This window comes from Temnothorax longispinosus, chromosome 3, assembly GCF_030848805.1.
Source record: "Temnothorax longispinosus isolate EJ_2023e chromosome 3, Tlon_JGU_v1, whole genome shotgun sequence".
Taxonomy (NCBI): Eukaryota; Metazoa; Arthropoda; class Insecta; order Hymenoptera; family Formicidae; genus Temnothorax; species Temnothorax longispinosus.
The window spans coordinates 10,395,824-10,414,237 of NC_092360.1; the positions used below are offsets into that span (position 1 = coordinate 10,395,824).

The 18,414-nt window shown below is 33.5% G+C and overlaps 2 protein-coding genes and 2 long non-coding RNA genes across 7 annotated transcripts in view; 3 read left to right on the forward strand and 1 right to left on the reverse strand.

Annotated features, from left to right (window-relative positions):
* Window positions 1-18,414, forward strand: part of Dlg1 (discs large 1) — a 496,300-nt gene that overhangs the window by 116,740 nt on the left and 361,146 nt on the right. The window lies entirely within an intron of this gene.
* LOC139810201 (uncharacterized) overlaps window positions 1-18,414 on the reverse strand; it is a 304,062-nt gene that overhangs the window by 52,659 nt on the left and 232,989 nt on the right. The window lies entirely within an intron of this gene.
* Window positions 9,961-13,334, forward strand: LOC139810200 (uncharacterized). 2 transcript variants are annotated; one of them, XR_011731254.1, is made up of 4 exons: window positions 9,961-10,182; window positions 10,697-10,806; window positions 13,104-13,185; window positions 13,308-13,334. It is a non-coding gene; the product is annotated as an uncharacterized lncRNA (long non-coding RNA). The 2 variants fall into 2 exon arrangements; XR_011731253.1 differs by having other exon boundaries at window positions 9,961-10,806.
* LOC139810191 (very long chain fatty acid elongase 7-like) lies at window positions 13,426-17,304 on the forward strand. Its single transcript, XM_071773552.1, has 4 exons — window positions 13,426-13,628; window positions 14,213-14,502; window positions 14,900-15,202; window positions 15,360-17,304. The coding sequence occupies exons 1-4, from the start codon at window positions 13,583-13,585 to the stop codon at window positions 15,525-15,527; spliced, it is 807 nt and encodes a 268-aa protein (XP_071629653.1). The 5' UTR covers window positions 13,426-13,582; the 3' UTR covers window positions 15,528-17,304.

The window sequence follows — 18,414 nt, forward strand, 5'->3', positions numbered from 1 at the left end:
ACCGATACTCTAATGTGAAATAAATTAATTTCGAAGAGAGATGAATTAGCTTTAAAAATTGTTATACATATATTAAGAAGTAAAAGATATATTTTATAATTCTCTTTTCGACCGTTTAATATCGCGAAATCAAATATGAATATCTGAAATAGAAAAATAGGAAAAAAGGAGGCGAGTGCATGGAAAGCCGGTGGAAATCGAGCCGCGAAAACGCTCCCGAGAATTTCATCGTTTTTAAGTGTCAGCATGATTCATATAATATTTGGACGGGCAACTCAAAGCCGCAGTTATACCCTCCCCGGAAATTTACATGAAAACATATTGAATCCCCAGTCGTTATCCACGATGCTCGCCCAAAACAAGACTCGAACGAAAATGGACTGAATGCCGCGTTTCTCCCTAATTGGCTGAGCTGTTATCAACGCGAATATACTATTTATTTTAATGAAACTCGACTATTTGGCTTAAGTTTGAATCCTTCTCTCACAATCAGTTCTCTTTAGCTAATGTGTATATTTGCCCGAATTTACATCCGAAAGAGAACATATGCCGCAAAGAAATAAACGTTCGCGGTTACTGAAGAATCACAGAATCAACAGTGCAGAAAATTACTATAGAGCTGAAAACTTCCACGTTTTTTGCCTTGTCAGTAAAGTGCTTTCCAGTAAAGTCTAAAATCTTTAACGTATCCACTGGTATATCTCTTCTTTGTTTCAAAATATATTTTACATTTTGTTAGGAAGTATCACTCTAAAGTTTTATCCTATTTAGATATAACTAAATGAAGAACTTAACTTGCTTTCGATCTTACGCAAATTTTGTATTTTTGTGTATTATGTATCACTTTCCTACACTGCAAATCCAAGCGTGTTATTTTTGCACGCATAAATGTTTAAAAATGACACATTTGACTGAAGCTCTTTTTACATGTTTCTTTTCACATGATGTGATTTAAAACGGCAAGAAATGTGTAAGAAGCTTTCAACTAAAATAACTTAAATAACACATTTTGATTTGCAGTGTACGTTATGCAATTCAATACGTTAAAAACCGTAAGAGTGCGAAATCTGTTTGACCGTCATACCTCCGTTTCTTAATATTCTTATTGCCCAGCATAAGTTTCTTCGTCGAGAGCCATACGGGGGAAATGCGGTCACGCAACCTAGGGTGAGAACTATGCCGTAGTGACAACCAGCTCGCGACGCAAGTGACCGAGCACGAGCGGGCGGGTCACTGCGAGATATTTAATTGATTTAGGTGCTGAGAGCCAGCCGCGGCTTTTCCCATCGACCGTCGAGAATGCGACCGCCGGACGGAATTCCCGAGACACCCGGTGGGATCGCTTGCGGTCAACGGGAGACGCTCCAAGGGGAATCGGCATGCGGTCATCAGAGGATCACGATCCTTCCGTGTCCCTCGGTGCCGCGGGTTTGTCTTGAAGCGCGGATGCGTTGCTATTTGCCCTACGTTACAGCTTGAACATCGATCGTGTGGACAATTCGAGCATCCCTTTCGAATAGGAACTCGTCGAAAGCGTCATTCTCTCATGCTAAATTATCTCACGTTTATCTCAGAGTTTATTGCTCTCTACGTATCTTGAAAATCAAAAATTATATTCCTTAAATTACGTCGGCGCCTCCGCAATCATGTGACTGAGTATTTCAATAATGAATTGATTAATTAATTTTTCGCGAAAATGCTCAGTTTTGTATATCAATTGAAATCCAAATTCTGAAACATTATTAAATCCAGAAACATCAATCAAAACTCGCCACAAATCAGTTACTCTATAGTGAACGACGATGCGCGTTTTCGATGCTTTATTGTAGTATTTGATATTTTTTCTATATATAAATATTTCCAATATTTATTCTTTATGTGAATAAAAGATAATAGAACACGAAGAATAAAACCAATTATATTATAAACGTGTTATAGCTGAATGAATTTATTGGTCATTTTGACCACTCATGATGAACAAAACTATCAGAAAAGCAATTTTACAGAAGTGACTTGATATTAATTTTGATTACAATTTTGATTAATTATTGAGCAGTTTCGTTACTGTTTACTAACAAGATATCTTTGACAGGGAAGCTAGTGAAATTAATGGTTAATTAATGTAAAGAGTTATATTTTACAATTGCTGATGGTTAAATATGGTGCCATGAGCGTGATAGATTTCTGGTAAAGCTTGCATGAGTAGCAAATAATACTTGCTACTCATGCAAGCGGACGCCACATAAATTACATATGATAATGCAAGGTATGATAATCGCGTATATAATGCACCGCTCTGTCTGTAAATCCGCTATGAGCGACATTACCTACCGACTAACTTTGTTTATGTCAATAGCACAGTGTACGTCGTTACTGTGATAGCACGCATATAACAAACGATTCTTGTTCGCGATTCTACGGGCGTGATGTGCGGTAGATCGATCATACGTTGTTATGATCGCATTATTAATGCATGCAGCGTAAATCAACTCTTTATTATCAAAACCGCACCTTTGATCGGCGATTGCTGGTTGAAATAATTTCGATCAATTTAAACTTTTACGTGATTATAAAATATTCAACTTTTGCAATTGAAAATATTCAACTGTTGCATCAATATTTTATGTTCTAACAATAAGAAGCCATTTATAAAATTTCGAAGGTTTTAACAATTTAGTCGAGATATGAACATTGCTATTATATTTAATTAAGTGTCTCTCAGTAGTTTCTCAATAATGCCTCACGGTAAAATAGATAATATGAGCATATTATAGTATGGCAGATTTAGATGTCAAGGTATACAGCTGAGTCTTGAAATGAATGTCTACTTTAGCAAGAGATAGGACAACGGTATCCATCGGGAGGACCCTACGGATACGACCGCCCTCAAGCAGAACAAAAGCCTCATTATTTTCGTGATTCAGGAACGAGTAAATTTCACCCTCGGCAGAAAGCTCGTCACGAGATACGGTCTGCGGCTCATTTCGCCATCGGATATGCTGCGAGGTGGATTTCGCGTTCGAGTAAGGTCATCGCTTTGAGGAGATGATGAGGCAGGTTGCGCGTTCCGACGGACGTGATCGTCCGACTGGTCGAGGAGAAAATGATGACGCAGCCAAATGCCGTTACCTAGTCGTTGACTTCCCTTGGGGCAGGAGGCAGGTGATCTTGTAGCTGCTTCATGTCGCTTCCGATTTGTACGTGTACGCAATTTCTTGAAAGTTATAGCCATTCACCTTTTGTTTGAACATGTCGAAGAGGAAAAAATGTACTAATCACAATATATTTATCAAAACGGCGTGACATATGCAGTTCTAATTAATACGCTTGATTTTGAAACAAAAATGGTTTATGTAAATACTTATTTAATTATTTTACTTTATATAAATTATTGCCAAGCAATAGTTTATACATTATTATAGATACGGTACAGTTAATTACAAAACGATCATAAATAAATATATAATTTAAATGAAATAATCAAATTACATGGCACATTTTGTCTAATAATAATAAATAGATAAAAAATGAATAATATAATTACATTATAATGTATATAATATATAATACATACATTTATAATACACATTTATGCGTATATGATGAATAATACATATCAATATGTACATAATGAATAGGAGATATGTAGGGTAGTGAATAAATACATAATACATGATTGATTAGAAAAGAAATATTTGTATTTAGGCAGGTTTAATAAGGTAATCGTATCATATTGATTCTCAGCATCAGACGATTAGTATTGGCGCAGATTACAGGCGAATGTGCGGGCACGATTGCGAGTTTCGACGGCACGTCGGAAATGGTCTGTAAACGAATAAAGAAGTATTTCGACATGGTCGCGGACGTGATTGAGCCAAATAGATAGTTCACTACGGTCGTCGACGCCAAGAGGAAAGGGAATGAGGTTTTTGGGACGGCTTGCGTAGTTACGGATCGCACGAAGAATGCGAATCGATTAACATATCAGTTTTCTCATTCTCATTCTCATTCTCAGATGAAAATTGGTGCGACATTTGAGTACTAATTTAGCAGTCGCGAGTTTTTCAAGAGAAAATAAAGTAAAAGATTTCTCGCATTGACTTTTGAGTTATACGTAAGGCGAACCATCGATCAAAATTTTTTTTAATTAAAATCTTTTTAAGTTAAAATCGATCAACGGAGTTAATGAATTACTTAGCGTGATATTTAAACTTGTCGACCGTGAAGATCGATGAGAAACGTAACAGGAATATACGGAGAGAGTTCTTTGATCAGTATTTAATTATTAATCGATTATAATAATTTTATTGAAAAGTGCAAAATAGTTTTATAGAAAGTAAAATGATGTAAATAGATGATCATCGTGCACACGTAGAAATGAACGAGTGGAATCAGCCGATTTCTACGAGAAGTGATTTCTGCAGGAAACGTGCCCCCATCGCGAGTTAACAAATTCCTGATTGTCAATTTTTCGTAGGAGCGTGCGCGGAATATTGTGGGCATACTTTCCGTGTCCAGACGTGGTTTTTTCGCGTTCTTTCAACCGTTTTCTTCTTTTCTTTCCGTTCGTTTCGGACTCTCGTTCCGCACCAAGACGTCGAAAACAATGAAGCGGAGATTGCCATGAGATTTCGAAGAATGGCCCCTTGGCACGTTATAGTTCTCCTACGTTCGCCCTTTCTGTTTTAAACGATTTTTTTCTTATAACAATTGTTGCGCTTGTATATTCTATAATGTGTTTTAAAAAGTTTATGCGATAGCGCTGTTCTTATTTCTCGACGATTTAAATTGAGTTACATAAATTAGTGATAAATCTGAACAATGTGCCACATGCATAATGCTCTTTCTCATATATAGCAATTTATAATACAATTTATAATACAATTATTATATGCTATTCACACACACCATAAGATAAAAATATTATGGCTTTTTATTATTATGAGTTATAAATACGTTGATATTGATGATTTCATAACGGAAACAATTTGTCGACGAAGCAGAGCGTGAAGCTTATTCATCATCCCTTCTGGATAGGTTAATTAAGAATTTTTTGTACGAGAATTTTAAGATCGCTTGCGTGACTTGGCCCCGAATGAATTCCTTTTCGACTCCCCTCCGTCTGTGAGCAGAAGGGATGTCGAAGATGATGAAGCGGAAATTGCCACGACATGTCGGAGAGGCGGCACGTATTGGGGATTCGTTCCCGAATTATATCCGTCCCTGTGACATTTTCTTCCATCCCATCGTCGAGAGACAATGGTTTATTATTAGAACGGAGATATACATCAGAATGTCCGACAAAATGAACGCTCAATTAAGCGGAGATTCTCCATCATTCGGTTTAAAGTGTTTCTCCGTATTCGAAAGGCTTGCCATCGAGAAACTATAAGGAGAGTTGGGAGGAAGTCAACGAATCCGTTCCACGAATCCGCAGCACACAAATCGAGATACCTAATCGTTGTGGGAGCCGTAGGATCCATTAGAAACGTGCATGAGGAACCGTTGCCGTATTTTAGGAAATGAGATTTACGAAGATATACAGGGGAACGCCATCCATAAAGTGGAAGCATACGAGGGATTCCGCTTGCAAAAGTCCACCGTTGGAGTCCGACATTCGGGAGCGTTTTCGTACCGTCGCACCGCGGTCACGTAGTTGTGGATTTCAACTGCATCCGGATGCAACAACGCATCCAGCAATATTAGATGAGACACCGTTACGCGGCAACGGTTGGAAATGAATGTTTCAAACGGATATTCGCATCGGATCGAAGACCACACAAGATTTGAGAATATATAATGATTTAGAATATTTAGATAATACTATAACGCTGTTTATTAATATAAAGTTAACTGATTTTTTTATTGAGAAAATCTGTAAAAGAACATTCGCGAAACTTTGGGTTGTAATAATAACAAGCTGGAGTACACGACGACAGAAAGGCAGTAAAAAATCATTTGTATATAATTAGACATGAAAAAAATACATGAAAAACTAATTATTATAAAAATGGATTATAAGAAAAAATTACAAAGAAAATATTACAAAAGAATGATAGAATAAAGAGCGCAGAATGAAAACCGGCGAATATACCATTCTTTGTATATATTATTTTTAACAATGTAACGCAAGTAATGAAATTGGGTGGTTGAGAAAGAAAGAAAATCCCGCAGTGTGCTTGCGGGAGTACATTTAATGGACTTATTTTTAAAATGTCGACGGATAATTTAAACAAAAATTATAACATAATTATAGTATGTTAATTATTTTTTGCGAATGGAAGACGAAGTCGTGGAAACCACAACGTTACTGCACAAATATTTGATAATTTATGTTAATTGAAATTGAGAGCATGCTGATTAAAGCAAATAATATGAAAAAAAGAGAAGGAAATAAAAACTAGTAAAACTATATAGTCGATAGGTTCTTTTCCTCTGTGACTGGCAATCGAACTAATAGCGTCTATAATTTAGATGGAAAGAAAATAGAGGGAACCGACATAAAAGAAAAATATCTGTTACGTGATTCAATTTAAATTACGAGTAATCGATGAAGGAATGATATCTCACGTTTTATGTGTACGTCACATCATGCATACACTACTAACTTTCGATCTATTGAAAAATATTTTCAAAACTTTTAATTCTTTAACGAACTTGGAATCAATTTTCTCTCGGCGAAATTGTCGAGGGAGGTTATTTTCCACAACTTCTCAATTTTCAACATGAAGTTTCTTAAGAAGTAAACGCCGACTGAAGTTTATGTTGAAATAAAGTCGCGCTGAAATTAATCCAAACAACAAAGTTCCGCTATTTACTATTTACATTTTTGAAACGTACCTTACGCAAAAAAGGTTATATTTTCAGCGTAAAATAACTTTGTATTTAGGTTCTTCCAAAAATTTTCGATAACGGAAGATTGAACTTGAAATTTATCGGGAAATCTATCTTCAAAATAGTTTTCGTTAAATCAGAGATAGCTGTGTTGTATATATAAAGTATAAATACGTGACAGCAAGTTATCTTTATATCCGCAATCTATTATCACGGTTTCTTTCGTCTGAGTCTATATTTCTTTTCAATTACGTTATTGGCAATTTTCGCAAACTATTGATTACGTCGAGCAATATTGATGGTTCGAATCGGGAAGACAGATAGAAGACATTGAACGAAAAAAAAGTAGACAGCACAAATCGTAACGTCATGCTGCAGCGAAGAGAAGTGTCTTGATTCGAGTTGAGGGTTTCTGCTACTCCAGCCACGTACGTATCCAAAAATGAGATTTTCGATCGACTAGAATGAAGAGGTGGATGAGGGTGATTCTGAATTAAATTTTTCGAAACGAGTGACAGGCTTGTTCGGTTGGGAACTCGAAATTGTGTCTGGCACCCAAGTTTGACTAGTACATGCCTCGAACGATAACGATAACTTTTTGTCTTGTTTCTCTTCTCTTTTCTGTAGAACAATGTTGACGAGAATCGCAAAGATGGCGGTCACTGCCCATCGGTGGAGTTTATACTTCCGCGATATTGCGATCCTGCAATTTCTAGAGAACTTGTAAAATTTGTCTAATCAACCGTGGGATTGCGCGTGGTCCTTTACGTCGAATTCCGTTTCGCTGCTACTCGCAGAGGTATATCGATTCCGCGTATTTCTCTATTTTCTCGTTCCACTGATGCTTCTCTGCTAATAGTTTCTTTTCTTCTATTGTTTCAAACGAATTAGCAACTTTCGTTTAATTTTCTTTGAAACAAACGGTTCTTTTTTATCTCTTTTATTATATTTTTTTATAAAGGTTTTTGAATATGAGGCGAATATAATTGCGCTTTAAGAAAAATCGCGGCTGAACGTTATCTCTTTGTTACTTTCAATACACCTTAAGTTCGAAATGTCTTCTTTCTATTGTCACAATTTTTTTTCCATTACTCTTAAGTAAGATTTTTATGTCCGCAAAAGTGTCTTCTTAAGCGTTCGTGAACCTCATCGATTTCTTAATGTAAGGCTCGTCGAAAATGTTTCGAACTTTTGTCTTGCCATACTCAGTGGAGTTTGTCGTTGCGAGTGCCCTTCGTCGACCCGATTGTTTCACGAAAGTTTGAAATTGCAACTCGTAAGCCGTGCTTTATGTTGGCCCAAGGGTCAGGGCGGAGGGCGAACTGTAAAGTATTGCTTCGTGTAACACGGCGCATGCATCTTGGATGGCCGTGCCGTATTCCGAACGCGAGGAATGCCGACAATGCTGGGAAAAATTGGAAGGAACGAAAGAAAAGCGAACGAGTGGCTATGGACAGGCTGATTTAACGGATATACGGAAAGAAAACGTGGAAATTAGATTTAGAAAGCAAGATTTTATTCGGATTTTATTCTCGTTTGCAGCTTGGATGAATTGATTCCTATTAATCATCAATCGATCCCTATTAACCGTTAATTGCACACGATGCGCACGTTCTTTGTCTAAAAATTGTTTTTCACATACATGCGAAACTGTTAAGATAACCGCATACGCCTTTGCGCCATAATTGCTGCTTTGCCTTGCGGTTGCATTAATGCCACGTAGAGCAACGTGAAAGAAAAGTGACAAAATTGAATTTCATGGTCTTAATTCTCAAACAGAATTTGCACGTTTTGCACGCGGAGCACGGGTTCTTTGCCAATGTGCGTAGCGAGAGGATATTTTACGTCCTTTCTTCTTAGCCAAGCGATCGATAGGGTTCATGAATCTATCCAAACCTTTCGGTGAGGAGATAAATCTTCTCGATCTCCTCTCGATATTTCTTTCTTTCTTCCTTTTCTCTTTTTCTCTCACCTTCTCTCTCTTCCTCTCTCTGTCCTCAATGCGTGCCGATCGTTTCCTGTCTCACGGACCGTGATCTATCGGCGGATCTCCGATGATACGATCGAGTTTGCGCATGCAGACTGCGCCATAGGGATGAACCAGGGCATCAAGATACAGCGGCACGTGATTATCCGTATTACAGCGTTTCTGTTTCGAAAATTCGGGAACGTCTGCATGCGCCATGTTGTTTGCGGTTACAATTTGAGATCTCTTTTTCTCACACAAAATAGGATTTTCCTTTATGATACTTGTGCATATATATGGTACCGTATGCGGCTTTCCAAATCTTCCTACGTAATGACATCTCGGAGTTCGCTTGTTGTCGTGAGAACCGTTTCATTTTCCATGAATCTAATCCGAATTTTACAATTTCTTGGTTTATTTATCTCATTTCCACGAGATAGTAACCATAATAATAATAACAGAGAAAGAAAGAAAGAGAAGAAATAAGTTTGTGAAAATATTTATCTGCATTGATCCATTTTGTCGTTTATTGATTGTCTATTATAATACTTGATTCTTCTTAACAAAAAATCTTATGATTGACGATCATGAGGAAGGTTGCATGCAATTTCTTTCCGCAACTGAAGAGAGAGAAACTTAAAGAAGAACTTAAGTTTCGTATACCAGACACGGAAATATGAGTTTTCATGGAAAACTACAAAGTGAGAAGACAAGGGATTACTTCGATGTAACAACAAATCCCATTGTTGAAAACTTGGGTTGCACAAGAAACGACCTGGTTATTTTTATTGCCCGAACGAAATATTTTAACGTGTTGCGAACTGGACAGTCACTTGATATATCGGATTAATTAGAGAAAATGGTACTGTTCCGTTGCAAATAGCGTAGCGAAACGTGTTATATCTGAAATAAACAAGTCTTGTGCCAAAGTCGTCGCGTTACATGTTGGTCGACCGTCCAAAATTAGCCGAATACGCCCTAGTTTTGCTAGGAATAATTAGAATTACTTTGAATAATTAGAATTTCGCTGTGTCATAAAAGTGTCGCGTTACCGACGCTACGATCGCATCCGTTCGCAATGAACCGCGCGATCGAAACGCGCGCCCCACCATTCATTACGGACAGTGAGTTGAGTTTTATTAATCGGCCACGCGCGTTGAGGCGACAGAGGAAAGGGCTTTTAGAGTTTTCTCGTTTGTGCACATTGGAAACTAAACTATAACGCGCGGGTTGTGTCGTGGAAGTATCGTCATTGTCGCCGGTGCCGACAGACACCGCGCCGACTGTCGTGTCGTTGGTTAGCGGAGACAATGCCCACGGCGAGATACAATGTGCGACGACGATATAACAGCTCGTGAGGCACAAAAGCCGCGGATGCGAACGTACTCGTTTAAAACGCTTATGTCGATCCCCCGGTTCCCTACTTCGCTTGTCCTCAGTTTCGTTTCCTTTCGGAATGCGGCTGATACATGACATCCACCGTGCGCGTTCCGATACGCAAAAGATATTTCTGTTGCCATATAGCCACAGGACGAGCACAAGCGTGCGCAAAGTCGGGCACTGCGTAACTTTTCGTTTTAATGAATAACTTACGTTTTTTATTTACGAGAATGAAAGCGCGACTATTCAATAATTGATTGAATTAGCTGACTAATTACATCGTTACCGTCTCGAGAAATACATTTTCTTTAATCCGGATATTTGCACTGCAGTCGATAGTTAGGCTCTATATATATTAATTAAGATGCAATTCTCTAGTTTTCTTTCCCACATGGCCACAATGAATTAAATGGGAAGAAAATAACGTGGAGTTATATTATATAGTTTTATAATGCACGCTATTACACAAAGTCCTATAATTATCTAGAATGTTTATTGGCGACTATACGGTTTTAGTTTACACTGTGGACATTCAGGAGCGTTTGCGACGCGACCCGCTCGAGCTGATCTTAGAAAGACCATAATTTTGATGAAGGTAAACGTAGACACTTGGGTCATTACGGAAGGTAAGAGCCGCAGGAAAACTAAAAATTTGATGAAAGCCCTGAAGGACTTAGGCGACCTTTGGATGACAGCTTGAATAGATAGCATTCCCTTCTTTTTTAGAAAAATGAGTACCTGTTCCATCTTTTCAGGACAGACAAACGGGCTTTAAAAAATCTCTTTTTTTATAACGTATATTTGCAAAAAGCAACATTTTTGCTCTACAATAAAATAGGCGAGAGTTTGTACATTTAATACATGTATGCCAATAATTTCTACATTGTAAAAACCATTTTAGATTATCTATGTTTTACATCAGAATTTAAAATAGAATTTTGTATACAAATGTGTTGTGTGATACAAAAAATTCAAGAATTAGAATACAACACACATTTATAAAAATGTGTACATATTAAAATATATATCCTTAAAATATACGGCATATAAAATTATAAGTAGAACTGTAAATTATAATTATAAAATTATTAATAGGACAGAAACTGCAGCAACTTTAAAGCTGCAGATCTAATAATAGAATAGAGATGCTTTAATCAGCTTAAGAGAGTACGCAAAGTTCAAATACAGCGTAACTCACAAAATATGATAAGTATATGACAAAAGGTAAAGATTGCGTCAATATGAGCCACGCACTTAATGATGCGAATGATTGAACGTAAAAAGAATATTTTTTATAATACATACCATTATTCAATTATTACAGATCACAGTTTGCAAGACATTGAGTGACAAAACATGAAAATTTTGTATCAAGAAGTATTATATTATTGTAATACAAGCGTCTTTAGGCATTCAAATGACATCAAAGACATGAACATTGTATTATTTGTATCATTTTAAAAAATCGTTGGAGAGGGATTTTTTGGCGAATATAAAAGAACTCCATAGTTTCGCTCAGTTTATGATTTGATGTTGGGAGAATTTGAATAGGGATTAAAATTTAAGTGTGGAAGAGGTATTAGATATATGTATATGTACCTATATAAAGAATATAATTGTAATATCGGAGAATACTTATACGCGCGCGCGCACATACACAAAAGCTCATATTGATCTTTATTTTATATTATGAATAAAATTTTATTTTGAAATCTGACACCAATTGGAGATTATGTAAAGTGCTTTTAACGTGTCGACGTGTCAATATGCTTAAGATTTAAATTATCATGCAATTTATTGCTCAAAATAATACATTACGAGTGATATAACACATCCTCTTCCTCTTTCTTTCTTTTTCCCAACTAAATATTTCAGCATTAATCAACAGGGATTCTCATGGAGCGTGCAACCGGTTGACAAAATATTTCGACAGTTACGTATACATTCCGCGTTCGCGGATCTGAAAATCTCGTCTGGAAATGAGCATCGAAATCTAACGGGTTGCACACTGTTCCAGTTTTCATATTTCGCTATATTTTTTTTGCACGAACACGGAAATTTGATCTACACGGCGATCTCGTTGCGGATGCCGCAATCTGTCGTGGACATTGGTTAGAAACATAAATTTTAATGTTTATTGCAAATATTATAGAACGGCGACGAATGGCAAGTCATAATTGCCGATATATAATACTGGCAGTAATATTGTCAAATATAATTCTAAGAAATGTAATTAGGCTAATATCTCCAAATCCAATTTCTCCGAAGTAATTTTTTTATAACAATCCTACACCGTGATATAGAGTACTTAATCACGATATGATTTACGATATTATAAAATTGAAATCACGATACGATCGGCAAGAAGCAAATTCTTTGAAAAAAAATACATATAAAATGTAGAATAGATTTCTTTGATTGGCCGAATAACTAACGAGAAATAACATTCCTTAGAATTAATGTCAACCTATTTGATTATGTATCAGGATTGTGTGTGATTGTGTGATGCGTTAGATTATTAGATTAGATGATTAACGCAAGTATGTGTAAATTATTTCATTATCATTGACGTATTATTTTGCGTAAATGCGTTTTAAATTGAAAAAGCGCTTGTGCGCCTTTTTGCCATTCTTTTTAATTGAGGTTTATTTATAGTAATATATAATTTAATAGGTGCACGTCAATGCACTTATTAAATATAATTTTATATTTAAAATTTATTATGTTCTTAAAAACTACACGTTCGGTACGAAGAATTTGTATGTTTCAAACATTTGTAGGTTTCAAATGTTTTCTTACAAGAATAATCTTGTACTACAATTTATTGGACCATGGCATTGTATAATATTATTCCACTCTTACGCTATATATCACTATGCATCACATTTATTAATATGTATATTTGGTTTTTTTTCTGTTTCAGGTAAGTTAATGTATATTCCTCGTTTGTTCCTTCGACGAAAAAACCGATTTAAAATTATTCTGCAAATTCCGCATGCGAAAACGTAAGTACACTACTTACTGCAAAAGCGATTCTTAATTGAAAATTTTTCTTGATATTTTAAAGGAATTATTACATATAATACTTTATCATAATCACCTTTATATTTTGTCTATCTTTTATTAGCGATTTATTTCATCGCGAATAAGAAATTAATCAATAGAATAGTTTTGCTGAAGTTAAATTTATGCCGGAACTACATTCAGTTCTAAGTTCGAAGTTCATCGCTCGCTGTTTTAAATACCAGCACGATGATTGTACACGTGGCATAATCGGTCTAGCGTTGCGAAGTTACGGAGGTAATCATTGACGTTTAAGTGTCATAAGTAAAATAAAATAAGTTAATGAGTTAAACACAAGAAATATAGATATATTGTGATATTGATTACGTTTCTTCTGCAATGGGTTTGGGAGAAATATACAATTATTTGTTCGTAGAACTATCAGGTGAGTAATTCTATCTTCTTAAGTTTATAATCTAGTGTATAGTTCCTAGTATACGATATTAAGAAAATTTGACACAAATTCCTAACAAAAATAAAGAAATTCTGTACTAATGGCAATTTGGTATGGTATTAAAGTTTTTAAAAAATAAATAAAAAAAAAATTATATTTGTAATATCTAATAAATATGTACGTATGCCACAGATTTGATTAATATTTTATAATACAGACAACGACATTTTTAAAAACCAAGTTAACTTGGCAAATTCCGAAAATTAAAAGAATCTGAAAAGGTTTAAAAAGTTTTCGCTGTCACGTTATTTCTTTATCTATCGGAATAAAAATAGAATATGTCTTACAGAAATATTTGTAAAATACAAATATTTAAACATGACAAATTGGTTTTCTTTTGATAGAAATTTTTTGTTCGTAAGAAATTTTTGTCGTTGTTTGCATGAGTACAATATTACTAAAATAGCAACCACATTATAATATCGTATACTTGAAAGTATTGACCGCAAAAAGTTTCATTAAAGAGAGGTCGTGTAGAAAATAGCTATATTATTTCAAAAATTATATTTTTGCAGTTCCATACACTCGCGAATGGTCACTCATAGCCACGCCGTATCCACTAATGCTAATAATATTCATGTATATATATTTTGTTCTTTACGCTGGTCCTCGCTATATGAAAAATCGACCGCCATATGAATTGAGAACCTTTATATTAATTTATGACGTAATTCAAATTCTGGCAAACTTATGGTTCGTTAAAGAGCACATATCTGCCGGTTGGTCTACAGAAGTTGTCTTCGATGGTATTTTCTACATGAGCAATTGTGTGACACGCAGTAAACTACCTCTTAATATGATTAAAGTATGTTTTTATAATATAATAATTATCGTAAAAGTTATTGATAAGTTATAATGCTTATATAAATAGTTGTATTATTAAGTGCGATGTGTGAATTTAATTTTTAATTTGTAATTATATCATTTTTAAAGAGAAGCAGAAAATGCCCGTTAAAAAAAATTATATTAATGGCCATAGGACAGATTTTAATTAGCGCAAAGAAACAATTATTTTAAATAAAAATCTGTATTTATAATTTAGTTGGATCTCGTATATTAAATTTCGAAGACATCATTGATTTTATAATTAATCAATAATCTCTAATTCTTTTATTATTGGCTGTCATATTGATACGGGCGATGTTTATTATTTTTATGATTGTAATACTTTGTATATCTTATATATAACATTTTCGTTTCAGCTATTCGATATGGTGTGGTTGCTAGGTTTTCTCAAACTTTTTGATTTCGTCGAAACCTGCATATTTGTATTAAGAAAGAAACAAAACCAGGTCTCTGGTTTGCACGTGTACCATCATGTATCTAATTTGACATTTTTCTGGTATTATTTGAAGTACCTTTTGGATGAAAGAGCGACATTTATTTCATTGTTTAATTGTGCCGTGCATGTAATCATGTATATATACTATTTCATCGCTGGATGGAGTCCAGATCTCCAACGGTTGATATCTCCCGTCAAACCATTTATAACTAAGCTACAGATGGCAAGTATTAATATAATATTTTATAATTAAATCGCTTACATGATGTTATTACATTTTTTATCTAAAATATATTTTAATTACTTCAATATTTCTGTTAAAATAATACAATACATATTTGTAGTATTTTGTTTTTTAATATACTTATTTGTGAAATTAGGTACAATTTATTGTGATGATAGCAGTTATAGTACCGCCGATTTTGAATCCCAACTGCGAATTGCAACGAGGAATAGCAATTATCTTTATTGGAAACTTACTTGTATTTCTGTACTTATTTAATGATTTCTATAAAAAAAGCTATACATCTAAACAGAAGAATAAATAACATTGAGAAACGATTTTACTATACGGTTAAGCAGATAATACTAATTATATATATGTACACATTTCAATATATAATTAATATTATCTATTAAATATATTAAATAAATATAAAAATCATCTAAAGAAAACAATTTTGTTATTCAATATTATTTATTCTGTAGTCGCCATATTTTGTCGAATTGATAATTAATTAATAAATATTTGTTGATAGAATTTGATTTTTAGGCTAAATATATAATTATATCATATATGAAGGATATAATCCCTGTGTTCCGTAAAGCGCATATGCGCGCATTTATTTATAGCATACATAACGTTTACCATAGAAAATGCGCATATGCGCATATGCGCTTTACGGAACACAGGGAATGTTAAATCTCAAAAATGTAGTGTAGAAAACGATTGTCATGTAATAATAATCTGTTAAACAAACATAGATTATTATATATTTTGACTTTAAATATTGTACAGTGATATTTAACTTATCATAAAAATAATAGATAAATATTTTTAATATTTTCTATTTATATTTACATGGTAAATATTGAATATATACACATATATTGTAGACTATAAAATACAAATTGTTTATAAGCTACGAATACTTTGTAAATTTCTTATGTATTTATATATTTAATGTTATGTGTATTTAAACATTATATATATTTTTTTGTACATTGACTTATTGAGTTTATTGAGTTATGTTAAAATAAATGATTTATTTCTAGCGATATGGCAAAATTTTATTATTGATAAACTATGATTATGATTTTAGACGTGGGAAAAATATTATTAAGGGTTATTAAACTAAATATATTTTTATATACAGAATGTATTGTGAATTTACTAATAGAAATGTGTGTGTGCTAGAAATCGAGTGAAGATAAATATATTATCTACTTAAGAGTATTGATACCTCTTTATGTTGCGTAGTAAGCATTTAAAAATAGTATTAAAATTTTAACAATTTTAATCTGAGACAATATTGGAATATATAAAATTTTATATATTTTTAAATATACATTTAGTATTTTACATACATACACTGCGTGAAATTAGATATAAACGATTAAGGACCCTCTCATACAAAATGACATAGTTGCATATGTATAGCATAAGACCGTCCTGGACCAATGTCCTAAAAGTTTGGATTAGACTTATGCTAGATGCTCAACGGTGCAGGCAATCCTATGCTATGCATATGCAGCTATGCCATTTTGTGTGAAAGGGCTCTAATAGTTATTAATTAATTTATATTTAATACTAATTGTATATTCTCGAGCTAACACCGGAAATTGATTTCAATTCTGCAAAGTCATTCAGTTACGCTAAGAATGATTTGAATACAAAGTTATGCATATTGTTGCGTATATATACTTATCGTTGAATCAATGAGGTACGAGTTTTTATTAGTTAATATTTAATATCTCATGATTTCAGAAAATTATTATCCTATGCTCAATATATTGCTTGATATATCAATAACAGAGATCTTCTTTTTATTATATGTTAAATGTCCTGTATTTCTATATTTTATGTGTGCTGATATACGCGCTATCATGTATAGTGCAACAATCATATTTTAAATTAATTACTGTATTTATTTGTAATTATATACGCTGTGTCATCTTTAACAACGCAAATACTTGTAAGCGAACTTACAACATGAGTATCTTTCTATATGTGTTTGTCATGCATCTTTGTTCTGTAAACGACACTTAATAACGCGAAAAAAGATTGAGTCAACTTTTAATAAAGTGCTACTATTTATTTGTTTATTTACAGCATGTTATTTATTCTTATTATTTTGGATATTCAAAGGTAAAAAATATTTTGTTAAGACAGTATTATAATTTATAATACATACCATTTGTAATGAATATGATATATATAACAATATTTTTATGAAAAATGTATATAAATATAAACAATCTATTGCAAAATAATAAGATTACTATTATGCTTAAATAAATTTATCGTCTATATTTGTACAAGTAATCTTCAAAGTTATTTTTATGGGAAGCAACACATGCAAATATTCGTCTGAATTGAATTTTTATCCATTAATGCTATCAGTTGTTCACTCACAACCATTTGTTTTTAAATTTAATGAAAATAATAATATCGTAAGCAATTATTAATTTCTAACAATGAGAAATTTAAAAAATCCGTCAAAATTCCGACTGCTATCTTGTAAAAAGTATAGTTAATTATATAGCGCGCGTAAGATAATAATTTTATAAAATTGAATAATAAGAATTAAAATTTTGAAAATTACACTTATATAACGTTAAATGAATAAATGAACAATCTACTATCTGCATTATATATTTTTGATTATATGTAAACGAATTGAATACGTGATAAATTGCAGCACCGAAATTTGTCTATTCTTCTTTTTCAGCATAAATACGACCGTTTTTTAATTATTTGCAAGACTCACAACAGGATTTCACGCAATTTTATATGTATATAGATCTTTAATCCATTCAAAGTTTTTGTCTCAGTTTGTATTGAGAAGGGGAGCTTATTTGTTACACTATACATATAAAAAACAGACATTTGCCGTTATATTCGTTTCTGTGATCGATGAATCTGTTATTGTCACTTATAATTAGTTATAGAAATTGAAACTTTGTACCTGTTGCGTCATGCATGATTTTACGTAGATGTATGAATATATTTGAAGTATGTACTTTATAAAGAACAATAGATGTCCAAAGGAGCCAGATAAAATTTCGAAATAAAATGGAAGTGTAACAAGCAAGTACTGTAAATTGAGATACACGCGCAATACAAAATATTAATAAAATGGGGACTTTCAATAGTATATAATGACTTGTAAACACACCAGTTCGGTAAAAAACAATAAACGCAGAATACGATTA